Source organism: Alligator mississippiensis, chromosome 2 (assembly GCF_030867095.1).
Source record: "Alligator mississippiensis isolate rAllMis1 chromosome 2, rAllMis1, whole genome shotgun sequence".
Taxonomy (NCBI): domain Eukaryota; kingdom Metazoa; phylum Chordata; order Crocodylia; family Alligatoridae; genus Alligator; species Alligator mississippiensis.
The window spans coordinates 65,502,306-65,524,332 of NC_081825.1; the positions used below are offsets into that span (position 1 = coordinate 65,502,306).

The 22,027-nt window shown below is 41.2% G+C and overlaps 1 protein-coding gene across 1 annotated transcript in view; it reads left to right on the forward strand.

The window, feature by feature from the left end:
* The window catches only part of ZDHHC2 (zinc finger DHHC-type palmitoyltransferase 2), a 77,065-nt gene that overhangs the window by 40,023 nt on the left and 15,015 nt on the right, over positions 1-22,027 (forward strand). Inside the window, exons 6-12 of the mRNA XM_014594970.3 lie at positions 32-64; positions 8,894-9,014; positions 12,171-12,303; positions 16,587-16,713; positions 16,910-17,002; positions 18,086-18,195; positions 20,359-20,436. Coding sequence (XP_014450456.2) covers positions 32-64; positions 8,894-9,014; positions 12,171-12,303; positions 16,587-16,713; positions 16,910-17,002; positions 18,086-18,195; positions 20,359-20,399 — 658 coding nt within the window. The 3' untranslated portion in view covers positions 20,400-20,436. The remainder of the gene's footprint in view (positions 1-31; positions 65-8,893; positions 9,015-12,170; positions 12,304-16,586; positions 16,714-16,909; positions 17,003-18,085; positions 18,196-20,358; positions 20,437-22,027) is intronic.

Genomic DNA, 22,027 nt, shown 5'->3' on the forward strand with positions numbered 1-22,027 from the left:
TAATATCTATTCAATTGTTTGCTTTTTTAAGGTGTATTTTGAAAATGGATCATCATTGCCCTTGGTGAGTATACTGCATACCTTTTATTTCCTCTGTTAGATGAGCTGAAATGTTGTGGGGGTTGATGGAAATGGTGGACAAAGATATTCTTTCTTCCCCTGCTGTGACTTCAGTGTAGTTGGATAAATGACATAGTGTGATTTAAAAAAAAAAAAAAAAGTTCTCATTATATATAGTATATGGATTATTAAACTTGGTTGAGCATATGCATAATACTGTAGGTACAATGATATTTTTTTGTCAGAGATAAAGTGGAAAGAAATTTTAGGGAGGGAATAAATTAAATAGAGTGCAATGATGACATGGAGAAAGGAATGTAGCCAACTGTTCTGAATATCAGCACAGGGAGGGACCGATCATTGAGATCAGAGATTTGATCTTAAAGTTGGATGCTTCATCTACTTACTGAAGCTAGTTTCATACAGCTGATTAAAGTTGTGCTCTTCATGCAAAGATGCTGTAGATCAATCTTCTTCTTTGCCCCTGAAAAGTGCATAGACCAGGGGTGGGCAAAATACGACCCACAGGCCTAACGTGGCCCATGAAGAGTTTCTATCTGGCTCACAGCAGGTCTGTCAGTCCTTCCTGACCTAGGCACTGTCTGGGCATTGGACGTCCTGCCACCCCCTGGGCACGCAGTGGGGCTGGGGTAGCTCTGCAGCTGGACTGCCTTCCTAGGCAGCCCTGGCAGTGGGAACTCCTTCTGGCTGCCACTGCCACTGGCCCCAGCTTCGTGGTACCAGGAATGGACCTGCGCATACATCCTAGAGTAAATAGATAGACACATGCATAGATTTAACTTTAATCAGCTGTATGAAACTAGCTTCAGTAAGTAGATGAAGCAGCCAACTTTAAGATCAAATCTTTGATCTCAATTATCAGTCCCTCCCTGTGCTGATATTCAGAACAGTTGGCTACATTCCTTTCTTCATGTCGTCATTGCACTCAATTTATTTTAATTTGTAAGGCTGGAAGGAACCTCAGAAGATCATCAGGTCCAGCCCCCTGCACCAGACAGAAAAAACCACTGCGGTCAGGTGACCCCAGCAAGGTGACTATCCAGTCTCCTCTTGAAGATCTCCAAGGTAGATGTTTGCACCACCTCTGGAGGGAACTTATTCCACAGCCTGGACACCCTGACTATAAAGAAGCTTTTCCTAATGTTGAGTCTGAAATGGACTTCTAGGAGTTTGTGGCCATTACTCCTGGTTTTCCCCAAGGGTGCTCTGGTGAACAGTTGTTTACTGAGCCGTTGATATACTCCCCTAATGTAGCGATAAGCATTCTCTTTTTCAGGCTGAAGAGTCCCAGGTCCCTCAGTCTTTCCTCGTGTGGCTTGCCTTGTGAGTCTTTGATCATATGGGTGGCTCAAAGTGCAGTGCCCAGAACTGGGTGCGGTACTCCAGCTGCAATTTCACCAATGTCAAGTAGAGTGGAAGAATCACTTTCTTAGTTTTGCTGGAGATGCCTTGATTGATGCATGCCAGAGTATTATTTGCCCTACTGGCTACAGCAGGGGTGGGCAGTTATTTCAGGCGGAGGGCCACTTACCCGGTTTTGGCAAGCTGTCGAGGCCTGCGTGGGTAGCCCCGCTCCCTGGTCACCATCTTGGGACCAATGTCCCAATATCTTGGGACCAGTGTCCCAGGGCCAGCATCGGTGGGGCCCGGAGTGGGGTGCAGGCTGGCAGGTGTCTGTGGAGCCAGGCGCAGGCTGCACCAGCAGGGAAGAGGGGTGAGCTGGCCTGGCTCCATAGAGTCCCTGCCAGCCGGGACCCTGTACCCCTGCCACCCTGCTCTGGGCCCTGCTGGTGCTGGCTCTGGGACACCGGTGCAGTCCCTGTGCTCCCACATCCGCTCACTCCCAGTGCCCCCCCAGCCCTGCGGTACAGGTGGGGGGTAGTGCACAGCCCCAACCCCCTGCTTGCCGGCAGGGAAGGAGCTGGCACGGAGTGCAGGGAAAAGCAGCCCCTTGCCCACCCCGTGGCCGGTGCTCCCTGCTGCAGCCACTTGCAGCCCATGCGGGGCTGTCCTGAGCAGGCACAGGCAGCCCCATGTGGGTTGTGAGTGGCTGCAGCGCGGGGGTACCAGCCATGGGATGGGTGAGGGCCCACTTTTCCCCCACACTCAGCACCAGCTTGTAACCTGCCCCCGCGTCAGCTCCAGGCCCGCCCGTTGGGGCTGTGCCACAGTAGCAGCAGCTGTGGCCCTCCTACTTGCCAGGCTGGGCAGTGTTTGCTGCTGCCGCCTGCCTGTAGCTCACGCGCTGGGCAGCACAGAGGCGGCCGTGGCAGCCTCACTGCAGCTTACCTCGGCACGAACTCCAGGTGGGCAGGAGCCGCAAATGCTGCCCAGCACGGCAAGCTGGGGGGCCACAGCTGCTGCTGCCATGGCACAACCCTGACAGGCGGTCCCGGAGCCAGCATAGGGGCGGGTTACAAGCTGGTGCTGAGTGCAGGGGAAAAGCAGGCCCTCCCCGCCCTGTGGCCGGTGCCCTGTGCTGCAGCCACTCACAGCCTGCGTGGGGCTGCCTGTGCCTGCTCAGAACAGCCCTGTGTGGGCTGCGAGCGGCTGCAGCAGGGAGTGCTAGCCACGGGGCAGGTGAGGGACCACTTTTCCCCACGTTCCGCACCAGCACCTTCCCTGCCCTTCCCTCCCCCCCCTTACCTGAGCTTCCCGTGCCAGGGCAGCCATGTGGTCCCAGGCCAAAAGCCCCTGCTGGGGCTTCCGGTTGGGGTGGGGGTGCGGCCAGGCAGGCCCTGCTGTTGCAGGAGCCCGCCGAAGTTTCCCCTAGGTCCTACTGCCCCTGGTTCCTTTCATTTTTGACAGGAACTAAGGACAGATGCATTTATTTTTAAAATTTTTTTAGGGATCCCATGGGCTGGATAGAATAGCCTCAAGGGCTGTATTTTGCCCACCCCTGGGCTACAGCGTTGCATTGCTGGCTCATATTTATACAGTGGTCTGTTATTACCCCCAGGTCCCTTTCATTCATGGGATTGTTCATCCCCAGGTGGAGCACTTTACATTTCTCGATGTTGAACTTCATCTGGTTCCAATCCGCCCAACTTGCAAGCCTGCCTAGATCTGCCTGTATCTGTAGCCTATCTTCAAGCATGACCACACTTCCCCATAACTTGGTGTCATCCACGAACTTGGCCAGTGAGGTCTTTACCCCCACATCCAAGTCATTGATAAAAATGTTGAAAAGTATGATACCAAGCTCTGACCCCTGTTCTGACACCGCTGGCCATGTCTCACCAGGACAACACTGATCCGTTCATTAAGGCTCTCTGAGTCCAACCCCACAGCCAGTTTCCCACCCACCTGACTGTCTTGGAGTTAAGCCCACAATCCTCCAATTTTCTCATGAGGACATTGTGGGATACCAGATCAAAGGCTTTTTTTTTGGAAGTCATGAGTAAGACTTCATTTTGAGCTATTATGTAATCACCTCTATATACACAATGCAAATGCACACAAATCGGGACAAAAATATTTTTTAAAAATAAAATTGAAATATGTTATTGTGGATGTTTTATTTTTAGTATATAATTTGGGGTTTTTTTGGTTCCATGATGACAAACCCCTTTCCCAAAAAGGAGTACTTCCAGGGACAAGGGGAGGGACTTCCAGTGGCAAAGTTCAGGGGCTAGGGGGCGGGACTTCTGCTCCCAAAATTGTGACCAGGCGGCAGGGCACCTGTCAGAGGGGGCAGGCTACCTTTGCAGCCCTTGACAGCTCACCAAATTTGGTAACCTGCCCTCCAGCCAAAATAACTGCCTGCCCCTGACATAGATGGTTACTTTTCATTCCTAACACAGAGACTGCAAGTGCTTGAATCTTCATATTGAATGTCCTGATTATCAGTGGAGAAACACCTCTGTCTTATCATGTTGTCCTTTTCATAAACTTACCATGGTCCATCTTGAAGCAGCCCAGGTTCTTTGTCCTCACTGCTTAGAATGTTTTTATCTTTACTCCTCTACAAATTACAAATTGCCCTCTACTTTACAGTCTGTATTTGATTTTTGTGCCAATATTATTCTTTAATTTACATAGCTCCTCTCCCTCATTTTTACCTGTGAATATATTTATAAAAGTAATTGCAATCCTCTCTGTCTTTGTTTTGGTAACTAAACAAGTCAAGTTATTTTAATTTAATCTCAGTCAATAGATTTTCCATTCTGGTGACAGATACTCTTGTATCTGTTCCAGCTTAAATACATATTTTTATAAGCATTAGTGAGCAGAATTGTATATGGTATTCTAAATGGGGTTTTACCAGTGCCTCCTATCGTGGAACTAGCTCTACGACTGATAATTTACCTAGAACTACAGCCTAGAATTGTATTGGCCTTTTGCATGAAACTACATGATTATTAGCTTGCACTGGCAAGTCGTGGTCATCTGATGACTAATCAGTGTACTCAGGTCCTTCTATTCCTTCATTGCCTCCATTCCATGAGTCCCCCATCTTATAGCTAAAGCTCTTGTTAAAAGTTTCAGAGTGCATGATTTCATACTTCATATCATTTCTAATGCTCCAGTCTAGAACGTTGTCTAAATCTTCTGGTAGAGCGTTCCCCATATTTGTTATATTTCCTGCTTTATATCTTCCCTTAAATTTCATAAGCCCAGATTTACTTCCTGGGCCACCATTGCTAATGAAAATGTTAAAAATGTTGGGTCCCAAGACCCTGTGAAACACCATTAATAGCAACTCTGTGATCTGATAATTTACCTTTCAACATAACCCATTGTATGCTCCCTTTTTATCCTGCTTCTTGTCCATCTCAAAATTTATAGTATTGGTCCTCATCCTTTCCTATTTAGTAAATAATTCCCTCAAGGCACAAAGTCCAAAGCTTTGCCTAAATCTAGAGCAGATTGGTTTCCCTTGTCAAAGAAATGCTATTCTGTAATAGAGGAATATTCAACAGGCCCCAAGAAAGATCACATTAGATCTTTTATCCCATGTTGTTTATTTCCATACTTTGACTTTTTCTTTTTTTCAATATCTTTTCTAAGACTTTTTTTAATAATATTATAAGTAAAAGCCCAGCAAGACTGAAATTGCCTGGGTTGCCCTTTTTTCCCTTTCTAGAATGTAGACATTATAGTTGCTAGTGTCCAGTCAGAGGGTCATATCCCTGAGAACAGATTCATGTGTGATCTATTGTAAAGGAATCACTCTTTCACCAGTTCTTTCATTATTCTAGGATGTAAATTTTTGCCTCCTTGATTTTGTCACAGTAAGCAACTTAAGTTTTGCTTCCACCTCAGATAAGGCAATTTTCTTAAGCTCATCTTTATTCCCATTTGGTACCTCATTATTTAATCTCGATTTTGTGTCATCATCCCTATTGAAGGCTGAGACAAAACTTGATTTCCACAGCATCTTCACTGTATATAACAGTCTTACTTCTTCCCTCCTCGTTTTCATTTTATTTATCTCACTGAAGAAGCGTTTGCTGTTTTGGTTTTAATTTTCATTGCAAGGATCTAATTCAGCTCAGACGTTGGCCAATCTCACTTTATTCCTATGCTTTTCAGTCACTGAAAGATCAATCCCTTTTTCTGTTTCTTGTAGATCCACCGTTCAATTTCATTTTAATCTACTAAAGCCTGAACTAAAGAAGATTGGGTGCTTCTGGGTACAATTAGCATGTAGCAATAAACTCTGGCATGGCATGTCAGAGTTTATTGCTCCTGGGTGCAGTATTTACATGTGCGCCCAGGACCACAGCATGTTGAGCTGGGGTGGAGCAGCCCCAGCCCAAGAGGTCAGCCTGCCAGCCTGGGGCTGTTCTACCCTGACTCATGCTGCAGAAGGGCTGGCTGGGGCATGAAGGTGCTCTAGTGTAGGGCTAGCTGTCAGGCAGCCTCTGCACTGTAGTACCCTCATGCCTCAAGCCAGCCCCAAACACTTTCTACAAGTGTTTTTTAGCACACGTAACTACTCTGATGCAGGATAGTACTGTCCAGGACAAGTACTGTCCTATAGTGGAGTTAATTCACTGCGTACATGTGTAGATGGTGACGTCAATTAATACAGGTACCTTTGTAGATGGTGACATGTAGATGTATCCACTGATGGATTTCAAGGGACATTTAAAATTATCATCTAGTTAACAGAACAGGACAGAAGTGTACTTTTATTATGCATTTCAGCCCTTTATTTTTTATTAAATAATTATTCTGGCATCAGTTTTATTTCAATTTGTCTTTTGGTGCTTGGGGTTAAAATTAAATAAAGGTTTTTTTTTTCTCTCTCAACACTTTTAAAGCTTGTAATACAAAAGTCCTGATCTGTTTATATAATGTCCTCTTATATAAAATGCAAGTACTTTTATATAAATCAACTCAAAGGTTATCCTAATCCTAAGAGTTCATTCAGTCAGTGTGCACAACATTTTCTGTAGCCAACAGCATATAAAAAATAAGGTGCAAATCCAGTTGCCTCTGACTTCTCAGCCAGAATGACTATGTACCCATTTACAGCTGGGTCAACTAAGTGAGCCTTTGGCGTGAGTCTACAGTAAGACATGAACTCACAACTCTGGAGGTGTAGCAAAAAACTGGCTGCTCTGCATTATGCCCTACTTAATACAGATTTTAGAAAATAGATTCTTGTTCAAGATATATATGAGAGATTTGGGAGACTACATGTAGGCTTCTTTCATTCAAATATGTGATGTTTTGATATTGCCACCTCCAATATACGCATCTCAATGATTTAATTCTTTTACATGTAACTAGTTTAAACATTTAAATAGTTTAGTAGTATTAGAGATTGCTGTAGTTAGCACCAGGAAATACAAAATCTTGGTATTCATCTAGTCACTTACTTTGCAAAAATTTTTTCAAATAGGAACTTTTCAGCTTAGGGACTTTTGCAGAAATTGAGAAAAGAACATTGAGGATTAGCTGAATTTTTTTCCTTTGCTGATACATGGAGTTACCATTGTTACTTAGAGAAGAACAAAAATAATATATTGTGAACTAAGATTGTTAATCTTTGCTGAATAATATTCTATTTTGTTTAATATTAGAATTGTTTTTTGTTTCGTGTCCACAAAAGGCATATTCAGAAAGTTAGAGGTTACCATGGGAACCTTAAATCTGAATTTCCTGCAGTTGATGAAATCTTAACACTTCAGTAACCAAAGGATTTTTTTTTCATTGTGTGTGTGTGTGTGTGTGTGTGTGTGTGTGTGTGTGTGTGTGTAGGGAATACATTATTTTTGTTTCTGTCCCGTTTTACTGAAAAGAAAAAGAAATACAGTTTAACTGTATTCTTATTATCTTTATTATAGCAGTCTTTTATCATGAATGCACACTGCATCCTATTTTACTTCACTTAGCAGCAGCTAAGTGATTGTATTAAAATGATACTTTTAAGTAATCATTTAAATAGTAATGCTAAATTTGTAATTGATCAGACCTGACACAGAATATTTTGCTTTCAAAAGCTTGCATATTGCAACCACATAGCTGGCCCAATAAAACATATCACCTTAAGAAATCCTTGCCCCTCTCATAATGTCTGGACTATCACAGGTACAACACCACTGTTACACTATCATATTTGTAATATGCGGTGGAATGACAGAACTGTTATAGGGTAAACTCAGGGGTGAAATAACAAGCTATGGAGATAAAGGATAACTTACGTAGTATTTGGAGCTTTATCTAACTTCCCCAAGATCACATTTTAGTCTTCTGGAAAATACATTGAAGAGAATTTGTTTCCTTAAGAAACATACTGCAGAAGCAGACTTCACCCAGGGTTCCTCACTTTTTTTTGATTTTGGATCACTTTTGAATATTGAGATGCACCAGTGCATGCTTTTCTTCCCATTTTCAATGATAAAATAGCCCTCTGATTATATTATTTGTGTATATTAATTGGGGCTTGATCCTGTACTACTGAAGTCAGTAGGGACATTTGATCAGTTATGCAATTTAATAACTAATTAAAAGTAGAAGAAACTTGTAACATGTTACTACCAGTTCTCCATGGTAACAGTTTAGTAATTTCTTAGCTAAAAAATATTTTATTTAATCGGTTCTACTGTGCCACTTTGAATTTAAAGAGCATTAATATAGAGTATAATGCATAATATTTTCATACTGCTTAGTTAAATGCTTTGACAGACTAACTGTCAAAATACGTACCAGATGTATATAATTTTAACTTTATTTTATGCACAAAAAAATTTAGACTCAGGGAGATTAAGTAATTTGTCTAATTTCACATTGCCAGTAAATGACAGATCAGGGGACTAAAATTTTGGTCTCACATTGTAATCACTAAATAATGCTCTCCTTGATTTAGGCTTTCATAAAGAAATAGGGCACTTAAAAGTGGAGCCACAGTAGTAATAAATTGTTAATGTATACGTACTATTAATTTAACTCTTTTTACATATGTAAATTTAAGGAATTTTCATTTCTTAAAAGGTAGGAAGATAGGGTTTTTACTAAGGTCTTTGAACCTGATTTAAATAAGATATTTTATTTGCTATTATGCTGTTACGTGTGTTAAGTAATTCCTGTTTACTCAGTGGTAGCATTTCACTATTTTTAGGATACTATGTGAATATTTTCCAGTCTCCCAGTTTTGCCAAAAATAAAAATATTTAAATAAGGGAAAAAATCGAGGATGTAATTAAATGAGGTAAAATGTATTTATGTGGACAAATACTTGGTTTAAATATGATGCTAAACTGGTTTTACAGTAAATGAGTGTTTTAAATTCTACTACAATAATGATTATAAAAATATTTTTCAACCAGATTTTCATTTACTTTGTTTTTGTCATTGCCAGGGTGAACAACTGCGTTGGATTCTCCAATTACAAATTTTTTCTTCTTTTCTTGGCTTATTCTCTACTGTATTGCCTTTTTATTGCTGCAACAGATTTACAATATTTTATCAGATTCTGGACAGTAAGTACTTAATACATATTTGGATAGTGAAAAGGTAGTTATAAAATTCTGCAGATCTCCATAAGTTATGTATTTAACATTAGGCAACTCATTTGTTTAGGTTTTATTTTGAAATCTGTGTCTCACTCAGTCTGGTTTATTTTGAAGTCTGGTTCCCATAAAGCAGAACCTTCCTTCAATTTTCTTGAAAAACATTCTGAATATATGGAAGGTACAAGCTGTGTACCTTTTAATTTTTGTCTTCAACTTTACAAGATGGTGACCGTTACATGGTTTAATGTGTAAAACTAGAAAAGAAAATACGGGAAATATTTTGACTCTGACAACATCAACATACGTTTTAACTGACTTCAGCTGCTTCATCTTATTTTGTGCCAATGTATGAGCAGAAATTTATGATGAGCACAAAAGCCAGAGGTTGTTGGAGACCTGCTACTGTTAAGTTCTGTTCTGTTGCCATACAGTAATAACATATTTCAGGTATAGGCCTGTCTGTCATCCTGTTGCATCCAATCCTGTATACATCTAATTCTCATTGATTTCAGTGAAAGCTCTGAGTCTGTACTGCAGGTGTTTGGAGATACTGATCTCTCTAAATGCAGCTTTGTAATAACTGTGACAAATGAGGGGGGGAAAGGGTGAGCAGTGTTGAATCCCCTGCTAAGAACTGCTGACAGTAAAAGGGGGTGATTTGCCTCACCAACAAATATATAAAAGCTCAAGTAAATTTGCTGACTTTAAAAAAAAAAAATATTGGTATGTTTTGTTTTTGCATTACCAGATTAAAGAGAATGTTTTCTTTTATTTTTTCAATAAATTAATTTAAAAATGCATAACATTTCATTTCAGCTTTCTATCCAGATTTCCAGATGCTAGAACAAATTTAACTTTCTGTGGATGTAGTTAAAATAATAATGTTAAATGAGCTATTTCTCTAATTCCAGTGGATTTAGTTGATGGGTACTAGTTTAGTACATTGGAATGACAATCAGCTAGCTTGATTCTGTTTTAGATCTGCCACAGATTTCCTATTAAGAACTTAGCCAAGGTCCTATTCAGTAATTCAGTTTTCCAATCTGTTGAATAAGAGTAATTGTATTTCCATATCTTACTAAATGTTATATAATTAACATGTGAAATATTGATATATTATTGTGACAGGGGTGAAGAAAGATGAATTAACTAACCTTCATTTTGTGAGCACGATTGGTTGCCCATATACAAAGTTGCAAGATTGGGGTCTAAATAGGGAATGCTAAAATTACTGGAAATAATTAACTTATTGCAAGGTACTGATACTCTTTGATGATTGTAGCCCCATTGACAGTTCATCACTCCTTTGTTTTACTTTGTCATGGTGCCTTATTTATTCCCATGCTCTTTTGATTTTGTTTTAATCCAGTATCTCTCCAGTGCTAAGTCTTCATGTACCAAAATGTAAATGAAAATGTAAAACAGACACAAAGTCTTGTTGTTTTAATACTTCTAGAGGTTGTAACCAAAATCATAATACAATATGTGTATTTGGAATTTTCAACTTTAAACTGTTGTTTTGGTATTTATAAACCTTTAGTCTTCAATATGAGTTTAAAGATGTGCTTTATGGGTAGTGGTACATGGGCATCCTCAATATAGGTGCCCTCAAGATGTGTTCTATAGCATTCTGTTAAAATATGCCTAATTTTACACTTGCTTGTGAACACAAGCAAGAATTTAGATGTGCATTTACCTGTATTAGCACATTCAAATACCAGTGTTTGTACATGTAGCTGTGGTATGTGTTTTTCATAGACGTACAAAAGGGATAAACTTTAGAAGCAGTATGTTGGAATAATATATATCCTTTATACAAGGCAAAAGTCCATGGGCTACTCGCTGTTTGTAGATGAACATATTCTGTTTACTGGCATTTGGGTGCACAACCAAATATGCCTTTAAGGTGTAAACAGATGTCACATTTCTCCTGGGAGCCTTTTGTTCTGGGATCCTATCAGTACATTGTCTCACTTTAAGTATGCAAGGTAAAACGGGCTAACACGTTTTTGGCACATTGCTGTATACTGTAAGTCAGGGGTCAGCAGCGTATGGCCCAAGGGCCAGATTCAGCCTACCAAGCTTGAAGGCTTTGCTTCTGCCCATGTCCATGTAGTGGGGCTGGGCAGCAAGGAGCTGCACTGGTAGGGCCAGGCATCTCTAGGCTACGCCCTCATTACTGTTGCATCTACCTGTCCCCTGCTCCCCAGCTGAAGTGCAGGTGCAGCTTCCAGCCAGTGGGGAACTGAGCAGCCACTGCAGCCATGGGTAGGTGGTATGATGCAGGGATAAGCAGCAGTAGATAAGGAGTGGGAGCCAGGGAGATGTGGCAGCCACATGCACGTAGTTCCCAGCTGCCCAGCCCTGGCTCAGCTCCTGTCTGCCTGGAAGCTGAGCTCATGTCCCAGCTAGGGAACATGAGAGGGCTGGGAAAAGCGGTGGCGGCACCACCACCCATGCTGCTGCTGTGCTGCAGAAGCTGCCCAGCCCACGCCAGACTGGAGTTGCATTCCAGCCTGCATCTTGGAAAGGTTTCCAGCCCCTGCTGTAAGTTAATAGCAGTTCAGTCAAGTTAATTGCCAGTCATTGCAGGGACAAGCCTGTCAGGCTGCGGACTCTTCCTGAGCAGAAAAACAACTTAGGAGAGTTGCTTGTATAAAAGGACTGTGCCACTCCTCTCTTGTCCTAGGTTTTGACTCAGATCAATTAAAACTGCCTCAAAAGGTCTGTTTCCAGCCTGAGATTTTCAGTAGTGTTATTTGTGTGCTGTAAATCAGTCAAGTTGACATTTTGACAAGATTGGTTAAAAAACACAATTATTCTCAGTACAAGACATGCTACTCTAAAAGTCACTTTAGAGTCTGAATTGAGGTTTAACTGAGACTCTTATAAAGAGCTTTAATTGTTGACATTTGTTTATCAAGGGTAAAAACCATGGTCTAATTCACGTCCCTCACAAACAACATGGGCTATTTTTTTTTAAAAAGGAATATACTACAATATTCAGACTCTGCACAGTATAATTTGAGCCAGCATGGACATAGCACTGTCCCAACCCAGATTCTATCAGAGCTAAAGAATACCCTTACCCTAACATTATAAATTTTCTTTCCTTCTCTATAGAATGGCCTTCCTGATACTCAAGCCAAGTTCCATATCATGTTTTTATTCTTTGCTGCCACCATGTTTTCAGTCAGTTTATCTTCTCTTTTTGGATATCATTGCTGGCTAGTCAGCAAGAATAAATCTACATTAGGTAAGTGATGTCATGTTTTATCTTGCTATCTGTGAGTATTATTTCCCTTTGTTCATTAACATTTATCAAGCAGCTGATACAACTTAAATGGATATAAAAGAAGTAGGTTTAAAGACTAAGCTTCTGGTTTAGTAAATGAATGCAATGACTGACGGGTGGTTTTGCAGTCCAAAGCCCTTTCAAAGATAAACACATCAGGGGATCTAGTTATAGCATGGTTGAACCTTGAAGTATAGATAGAGCCTGTGTCCCTGTTACCTGGCAACAGACTTGGCCATATTCTTAGTATAATTGCATCAGATAATCAAGTTACTGCGGGATCCTCTGACTTGATTAGTACATTGTCTGGCCTAAACTACGTGCGTCTCCTCTGCTCACTGTCTCTGTAAGCTTAGGATAATTCATTGGTGTGATAGCAACAGGTTTTTAAGTTCTTTAAACAGAGTGCTCTTGATGCAAGCTGGTTTTAAGGTGGGGAATAGTCTATATTTGTTTTTCCGTCTGTTCTTTCCTTCCTTAAAATGCAGATAATCAAAGGCAAATAACGGCTAGCTACTTCCTATAGGTAAATCTCATCTGTTTCAGGGCCATTGTCTCTAGTATTTTTATTTAATGGAGGCCTAGCACATCTAACACTAGCTGAGAAAATAGAAATGGGTTAGGAAAATTATTTAAATGTAGACTATTTAAAACCATTAATAACTAGAATAGCTAACTTTTTCATGTAATAGACTGTCAAGGTTTTGTGAATGCATGTTGGAGGCATAAGAACATTATTTACAGTGCAACTACAATGTATAGTAAATGTTATTTCCTATTTTAGTAACTTCTACATGTAAGCATGTTGAATTACTTATAGCTTAGTGCAGTGGTTTTCAACCTTTTTTCATTTGTGGACCCCTAAAAAATTTTGAATGGAGGTGTGGACCCCTTTGAATTGTAGGTATGCGTATTCACATACTTTTGATTAATCATAGTAATCTTTCGTAGACCACTTGGGCCATAGTCTGTGGACCCCCAGGGGTCCATGGACCACAGGTTGAAAACCAGTGATTTAGTGTAAGGAAAATGTGGCATAAAGCGACATAATTGGACGTTGAATTAAAATAAATAAATACAATAAAAGATTTTCATCTTCTCTACCAAAGCAATATACCAATAAATCAGGCTCTACCTACATTACTTTTTTATTATGTTTATCACAGCTTTACATATACTTTCTAAAGGAGGGGAGACTCGGGAACTAGGCCTGTTCAGTCTGAGGAAGAGGCTGAGACGTGACTTGATAGCCAAGATACAAAATATTTAGGTAGTCAAGGTTATAAAATACTGAGGCATTGCAGAAGGATTGAGGTAAATTAGCAGCCAGGTGCCAGTTGAACAGAGCAAGTTTAAAGTACATAAGGACAGAATAATGCATGCTAAAAGCACCTGCTTATCAGTCTTCAACAAAGTTGTGTACAGCATCAATTTGAAATACACCGTAGTCTGCATTTCCATTGTTAGACTGAGATTCAGACACAGTTAATGTGATGTACTTGATCTGTTTCCTGTGTCCAGAGACAACACTGACACTGTAGTCTCCGCTGTCATTGAGCATCAAGTTGATAGCTGCCTACGAGTACATCGGGGTGAGCATCAGGACCTAGGGGAGCAACTCTTCAGGAAGGCACCTCAAGGGAGGATGAGGACCAATTGGCATAAGCTGATACAGGGCAAATTCAGGCTGGACATAAGAAAAAACTTTCTCTGTAAGGGTCCCCAGAATCTGGAACATACTCCCAGCAGAGGTGGTGCAGTCACCATCCTTGGAGATGTTCAAGATGAGGCTGGACAGGCACCTTGTTGAGCTCACCTAAGTGCAATAACTTCCTGCCCATGGCAGGGGACCAGACTTGATGATCTTACAGATTCCTTCCAGTCTTTCAGTTGTATGATTCTATAAATTCAGATAGCTTCCCTAACCAGCCTGCCCAAGGATAATTTTTCCTTAATTTGCAAGATCATATTTTCAAGGCCTGCTAGCAAAGAACATCTGTAATTTATGTCAGAATATTTTTGGTTTATTGTATTGTATAGGACCCATTAGGAAAAGGCCCAACTTTGAGTTGCTTAATGAAAGGAGAACTCAAGTGGGACACCTTCAGTTGGACTTCATTATCTAATTATTATCTTAACTTGTCTACAAATTAGAAGTGGAGATCTCCAATGCATTAATCCGTCCTTGGGCTGGAGTAGGTTTCCTGTGCAGATCTGAGTAAGTAGAATAAAGATCTCTGACCTAGACGTCCTACCATATTTACTTGAATATAAGAACACCTTGATGACCCCTGACTAATTAGATTCTATATACAGAAAATGTATAAATTTGTAATAGTTTTCCAGGCACATAGCTAATTTTCTGCACGCCCCTGGGAGAGGCATGGGGCAAGGGCAGGCTGTATGCTTGGGGCCAGGGCTGCTCTAGCCTCTTCTGGAAGCTGTGCTCAGGCCAGGCAACAGCAGTGCTGGGAGGGGGGCCCAAGCACCACCTCCACCCACCCTGCCCAGCCTGAGTGCAGCTGCCGGGAAGAGGCTGGAGCAGCCCTAGCTCTGAGCACACAGCAGACAGCCCACCCTTGCCCTTCACATAGATCCAGGGGTTTGCATGCCCCCTATGCCTCCCCTTGGGGGTGTGCACAGCAGTAGGAACCTCCCCCTGCCCTCTGGATGAGCCAGCGGCTCTGTCCCACACCCTGCCCCACTCCGACTGGGCAGCACCAGCCCCACTTCCTCCCTCACCGCGGGGGCCTTGATCTGCACCCCCACTTCTCTTCCCTCCCCCATGCCATTTCCCTCCAACAGACTTACTGGCCAGATGCTGCTCTCCATGCTGCTGGGCTGCATGTCAGCAATCGGATCAGTATCAACCGATATGGCTGGTCAATAATCAGCCATCTTTATCAGAGCAAAAAATCTTGACTGGTTCATCCCTAACTTTTATATAGTACAAACTGTGCATGGTATTAGTTTAAAACAAAAAGGCTTATGATTCACCATTGGGCTGGGCCCCAGCGGAGTCAACAGCATTTCAAGCCTTAGTGACCTCATAACTCAGCATATGTGCATACTCCAGATATCCCCAGAAAGAATCCACGTGCTGATTAGCCTTCCACTCATGACTAGAACCAGGTGTTCTTGTCACAGGGTCTTGGGACCCTCCAAAAATTTATATGCAGATGAGGTGCAGGGCAACCCACTAATGGAGAGTAGGGCCACACTAATCATATGTGCCAGGCTGAGGGGAGTGACAGAAGGATTCTGGGTAAAGTTTTTAGGGCCCCGTTTGATGATGTTTGCCAGACATTTAAGGCTGGTGAAGAAACAGGAATCATTGGAAAGAAAGTCACAACTCAGCTGTGGGAGTGAAAAGGAAGTTGAAATGTATGCAGTGTAGTGGTTGACCATGACTTGTCAAAGAGTTGGCACTGAGGGGGACTGTGTGCAATGGGGACTACCATATATCTTCTTCAGATGGGCTGTATTAATTTATCCTTGTAGTTGGTATTTATCAATAAGTTTACTCATTATGGGCCATGTGGCTTAGTCATGCTCAGTGGTGGCTCCAATTAATCAACTTCATAGTTGGTTTCCATTAGTGAGCACATGCTGATTGTGGCAGCAGTTTAATGAGAGATAGTGTATGTGATGAGGTTTCCTTGTATTCAAATGTAAGATGAGCTTTTTATCCCATACTAATTTGGGCGGGGGGAGCAAAATCACTTCTATATTTGAGTAAGGACAGTATTTATTAAAAGGATTAAGGTCAGAAGTTGGCTTGTAGCATCCCTGATGATGTGAAAAGGATGCTTTACTTCCCAAATGGATGGATCCTTTCCTCTTCCTCCCTTTCCAGTTGCTGTTTGATTTGAGGATGGGGTAAAAAATCTGAATGTTGCCCGTCTTCTACCTTGTTGGGTTCATGCCACGATGCCATGGCATAAGGAAATATTGTTGGACTGTATAGCTCATTTAAAAAAAATGAATGTCTGTATCTCGCTGACCTTGTTGTCACAGGAAGATTACGCCTACCTTTTCCCTGCTCTCTCTGCTTTCCGTACAAAAATGGTAATCAAGTATCACCAATAGCAACCTCTCCTTCACAGGAGAAGGTCGCAAAAAGAACTAAAATAAGAAATGTGGCAGGGCCAAGAAGGCCCATTGTCATTGCAGTGGTCTGAATATTGTCATTAAATTAAAAATGTACTTATGTTTGTTCTATTTCTTGGCTATCTCATTTTTAGAAGCATTCAGAGCTCCTATATTTCGTCATGGAACAGACAAGAATGGGTTTAGCTTGGGCTTCAGCAAAAATCTAAAGCAGGTGTTTGGTGATGAGAAGAAGTATTGGTTGTTGCCTGTTTTTACAAGGTATATAGACTACATTTTTTTAAATAATTGAAATGTTGATACTCTTTGGAAGTCAACAGTACTTTTTTAACCAAATCCTATGAAGTACAAGTGGTTTGAAGCAGAAATTGTAAAATTATTTTAAAACCATTTGACTTTATTCATATTATTATTCATTCAAGTATAATGCTGACTCTTAGTTTCTTTCTTTCTGCAGTCTAGGTGATGGTTGTTCCTTTCCAACTTGTCTTGTTAATCAAGATGCTGAACAAGCATCCACACCTGCTGGACTTAATTCAACAGCCAAAAAGTAATCATTAACTTCTTTCTTCTTTAATTGTATCACTTAACCTTTTAAATGGTAAATATTCTACTTTTCACTTGTTTACATCAGACAGATATTATAAGTGCAGTCAAATATATATGCATCAGAAAAATAAAACATGTCATTGCGATAAGTATCCAATTTTATAACTTCATAACTTAAAATATGACAAAGGAATGTACCTAGCATGCCATTTTGAATGTAGCTTTTAATGCAGAAGCAACCAGGGTCTTTTTTAAATTCAGATTAGATTCAACTGTCCCCAAATAAACCATTCTGTTTTCTGGGATTTCCCAAATACCACTGCAAAGAAGGAATTTTTCTTTGCCCTCAGCCACTGTCATGGAAAAAGAAGCAAGTGTATTTTAATTCTACAACATTTTCCCCAATAAAACTTTTTCACCTGATTTATTGTTTTCTGGAGATTAGTTGTACAAATACTGTTAAAAAGGAAATGTAATCCTAATATTACTAGCATTTCTGGCACTTGATATTCTCCAGTTTTTATATGTAATCAATAATTAACTAGCTCTGCATATTTTCAGTAACAGCTATTTCTTACATAATTCTTAATACATGATTATGGAAAAAAAAAAGAAAATTGGCTGTGGGTGGTAAACTAGATTAGCAAGGATCCTCTTGCTATTTATGGGTAAAGGGTATTGAATTAAAGTAACATGAGTATTGGAAGCAGGACTACTTATGTAGAAAGAAACTGAAGCTTGTAGTTGGCATTTTTCTAGCCAGCAATCAGTAAAATGTGATTCTTCATTATTTTTATTTATTTTATTTTTTTTAATTTGTCTGTTTTGTCTTTGCTGGGTTTTGGAGAGCTTGAAATTAACCAAAATATGTTAACTGATGCCTAATTTTTGCTTAAGAAAAATGAAATATCTGTTTTAGAAGCCTTGTATTAGAATGTAGAATTCAAATAGAAATAAGGAGGAAAACATTTTTGAAAGAAGGTTACATGGCCAGCTGTTTAAAATGTGTAGTAGCTTTGAGGAGAAAATTTCCAGAAGTTAATCTTTTTGTGGTATTTTTAATTGGCTCTAAATTGCATCATAGTGAGAGTCACCTTTTTCCTGCGAAGCCATTACGAGACTCCCAGAGCCACCTTCTTACTGATACTCAATCTTGGACAGAAATCAGTGCAAATACTGAAAAAGGCAAAGTTGGTAAGAATTTGTTTTATGTTATAACAATTTCTTTCATTGTAAACTCTTTTTGGTGGGTGTAATTTTAACAATGGTTGTTGACTTCTCCTCATGAACCATAACTAAATTCATATAGTTCTGTGGAAGTGACGTTAGATGATGTTGCTCCCAAGGGGTTGTCAGCTCATACTCCAAGACAGTTTGAGTAAACAGAGTTAGAGATTATAACCAGATTGTAGTTTATTCACTGTCAGTCAGATGACCAGACTGGCCAACAGAGGATATAGATGTAAGGGTACACAAATCCAAACCCACCCCAAGTCATTTATCATTCATACACATATAGCAACATAGTCTAATCATAAGCTAACACACAGTTACATAGGAACATTCACAAATCAAACATTTACTAACCAATCAGAATAGAAATACCATATCAACCTTCTTTTCTTAACTTGGTGATATCTGATACCTAAATTATCTTTGTGTCCTAAATTTTGGTGCGCTGTACTTTTAAGACGTTCTATTATCCTGTCCTAACCTAAGAAATTAGGCTGATAGGGCCTATCACTATTTCAAGCTGTCCTAATTCTTCCCAGCAGATACAGCCCATATTAGACAATTTAGCATCCAAGGTGCATGTTTGTAACACCCCTGGAAAATGTGCAGCTAATAGCATGATAGGATCCAATGTGTGATCCCAACAATTACACTTCCTGCTATGCCACTTGTACTTGGCAGGAGGTACAATTTTTGGGTCCAGTATCAGATCCCAGTCATACCATATATTCCCCCTATACTGGCAGGTTAGGTGCCTGACAATCAGCCTAATCGTTGGCTAGCTCCCCATTCGAGGCCTCCCCATGGTCCCTGGAGCTGGCCAACTATCATTGATCATTGACAGATTGAGACTGCCCCAGGGTTCAAGTCCTGAGGCAGTTCTAATCTGCAGTCGGCTGGCAGGGATCGCCCCAGGGTTCTGCCTTTGGCATGGTCTCTGCTAAAGATCATCTGATTGTCATGGCCCTGGGGCGAGAACCCTAAAGTCATCCCAATTGCCCATCAGCTGGCAGGGATTGCCCCAGGACTGGAATCCTGGGGTGGTCCCTGCCAGCCAATGATCATCTGATCAGGATGGCCCTGGAATTAGATCCATGGAGCCACCTCAATCTCCACTACCCTAGGATCACAGTCCTGAGGCAGTCCCTGTCATGTGATGGGAGATTGGGACAGCTCTAGAGCTCCATCTCCTGGGATGTCCTGATCTCCCATCAGTTGGCAGGGAATGCTCTAAGGCTCCAGTCCCAGAATGGTCCTGATCAACTCTCAACTGGTAGGGACTGCCTGGGGGGTCAAGCTACAGGCAGTCCCTGCCAGTTAACAATCATCTGACTGGGACAGTTCTGGGATTTGAACCCAGGAGCCATCCTGATCAGCTTGCAGGGACCATGCTAGGGCTTGAGCTTCTGGTCAGTCCCTGCAAGCTGATAGCTGACTGGTAACACTCTGGGGTTCCAGTCCTGGTGCAGTCCCTGCATGGCAAACCACATTTTCAAGTTTTGGTGCCATACAAACCAGCCACAAAGATACTATACATTTCAAGTACTATCTTTGTGGCTGATATGTGGCCATAAATTCTTTGAACATGTAGCTAGTTGTTATTTCTTGCACACGTAGCCCCTTAATCGCACCAGAAAAATAATGTCTGCCAGGAGCCTCTAAAATCCTTCTGTGTGTTTAAGCCAGAACTGTCCAATTTCTGGATGTCATGGGGCCACATCCGTCACCCATAGCCATATGCTGCACAGGACTGCACTGCACTGCATGGCAACTGTCCCCCACCTCCTTCCACACCATGCCACATGCCCCCTGATGTACCATGCTGAGATGCCACGCAGTGTCCCCAGATTCCCCCAAGCTGCCTGGCTTCAGACTCCCACACCCTACAAGCCATCCTGTTAAGGTTAAAAAAAAAAAAAAAAAAGGCTCTGTTAGAGGTAGAATTCTAGTTACTCATAATTAGATATGTCTTTCCTTACAGTAATGCTTATACAAATGGTTGGTGAAGCAAAGCTAAAAAGCTTGCCTTGAATGACTAGCATTACTTTGAATAATGTCTACTTAAAAACAACATGAGGTTCCCTTTAAAAAAACATTATTTTCTGTCCTATTTGATCTCCAAAGGTATGAGCAATCCTGCACTAGCCATGGAAAATGAAACCTAGTCACTCTTAAAGCCAACATCTGAATAACTAAGAAAAGGTACGTTAGACTCTTCTATATTTTTTTGCCTTCCAACTGTTTGGCGTTTCTTTACAGAAGTAAAATTACTACAGAGATTTTTTTTTTCCTTCTTTTGCTCATAGTTACTTTGTCAATAATTTCAAGGTTTTCCTGTTCTAGTTTAATTTTGTTACTACATCAAGTATTACTACTGAATTTCCCCTGCTTACTCTAAAGTGCTTATTTCTTAAATAGACAAGGTTCTTTGGGTAAATGTGGTATCTATTATTATTAGACCAACTAAATAGTTTGAAAAATTGTTCTTTGCAAGCTGTCAGGTACAAACACCCTTCTTTCTCTTCAGGTTCTCCTTCTGCTTGAAAAAGGATGTTTGTACCTGAAAGCTTGCAAAGAACAACTTTTCCAACTATTATTTGGTCTAATAAAAGATATCACATTTACCCCAAGAACCTTGTCTACCTTTGTCCTTAGACCAACATGACTACAACCCCCGAAACATGAAACGTATTTCTTAAATAATAAATTATTCAATGATTACGGGTAATCAGTCATCACCTGAGTCTTCACAGGCAAGGTCAATTCCCAAATTCTGCAGCTGGCAACACAGGTTGGGGAGGAGGTGAGCAGCCATCAATGATGAAATAATAGGTTATAGGGACTGTTTAGAAAAGCTGGTTGTTTACAAGTCTATGGGGCCAGACACAATGCATCCAACTGTGCTGAGGGAGTTGGCTGTTGTGATTACAGAGCGACTGGCCATTATCTTTGAAAATTTACGAAGATCAGGAGAGGTCCCAGATGACTGGAAAAGGGTAAATCCAGAGCTTTTTTTACACGTGTAAGCACTCAACGCTGCTACGCATACTATTGCATAAGTGGCAAAATGCACATCAGCATGCAGAAAATGGTGGCGGTGCACTTCTGAACTAAAACACCTTGGAGGTGCTTTAGATCAAAAGTGCACCACCGCCATTTTCTGCATGCTGACGTGCATTTCGACGCTTATACAATTGCACACGGCATAGCACAGTGTGCGTCAGCTTGCATGTGGAGCAGACCTGATTAATCAAGTCTCTCTGAAGCAGAGGGTCTCCAACATGTGGGACAGAAAGGTATGTGTGTATAAATGTCCATCTCTGAGAGGTGAGGAGGAGGATCTCGGGAACTACAGGCCAATCAGCTTCACCTCAGTCGCTGGAAAAATGATGAAGTTAAGTCCTCAGGAACTCCATTTCTAAGCATTTGGAGGAGAAGAAGGTGATTAGGAACAGTCAGCATGGATTCACCAAAAGCAAGTCATGCCTGACCAACCTGATCACCTTCTATGATGAGATGACTCTGTGGATGTGGGGAGACCAGTGGATGTGGTACCTTAAGTTTACTAAGGCTTTTGATACTGCCTCCCACAACATTCTCCCAGGCAAGCTAAGGAAGTATGGATTGGAAGAATGGACTCTAAGGTGGATAGAAAACTGGCTGAATCACTGGATTCAAAGTGTGGTAATCAATGGCTCAATGTCCAGTTGGCAGCCAGTACCAAGTTGAGTGCCCCAGGTAGGGGTTGGTCCTAGTACTAGTTTTGTTCACTGTCTTCATCAGTGACCTGGAA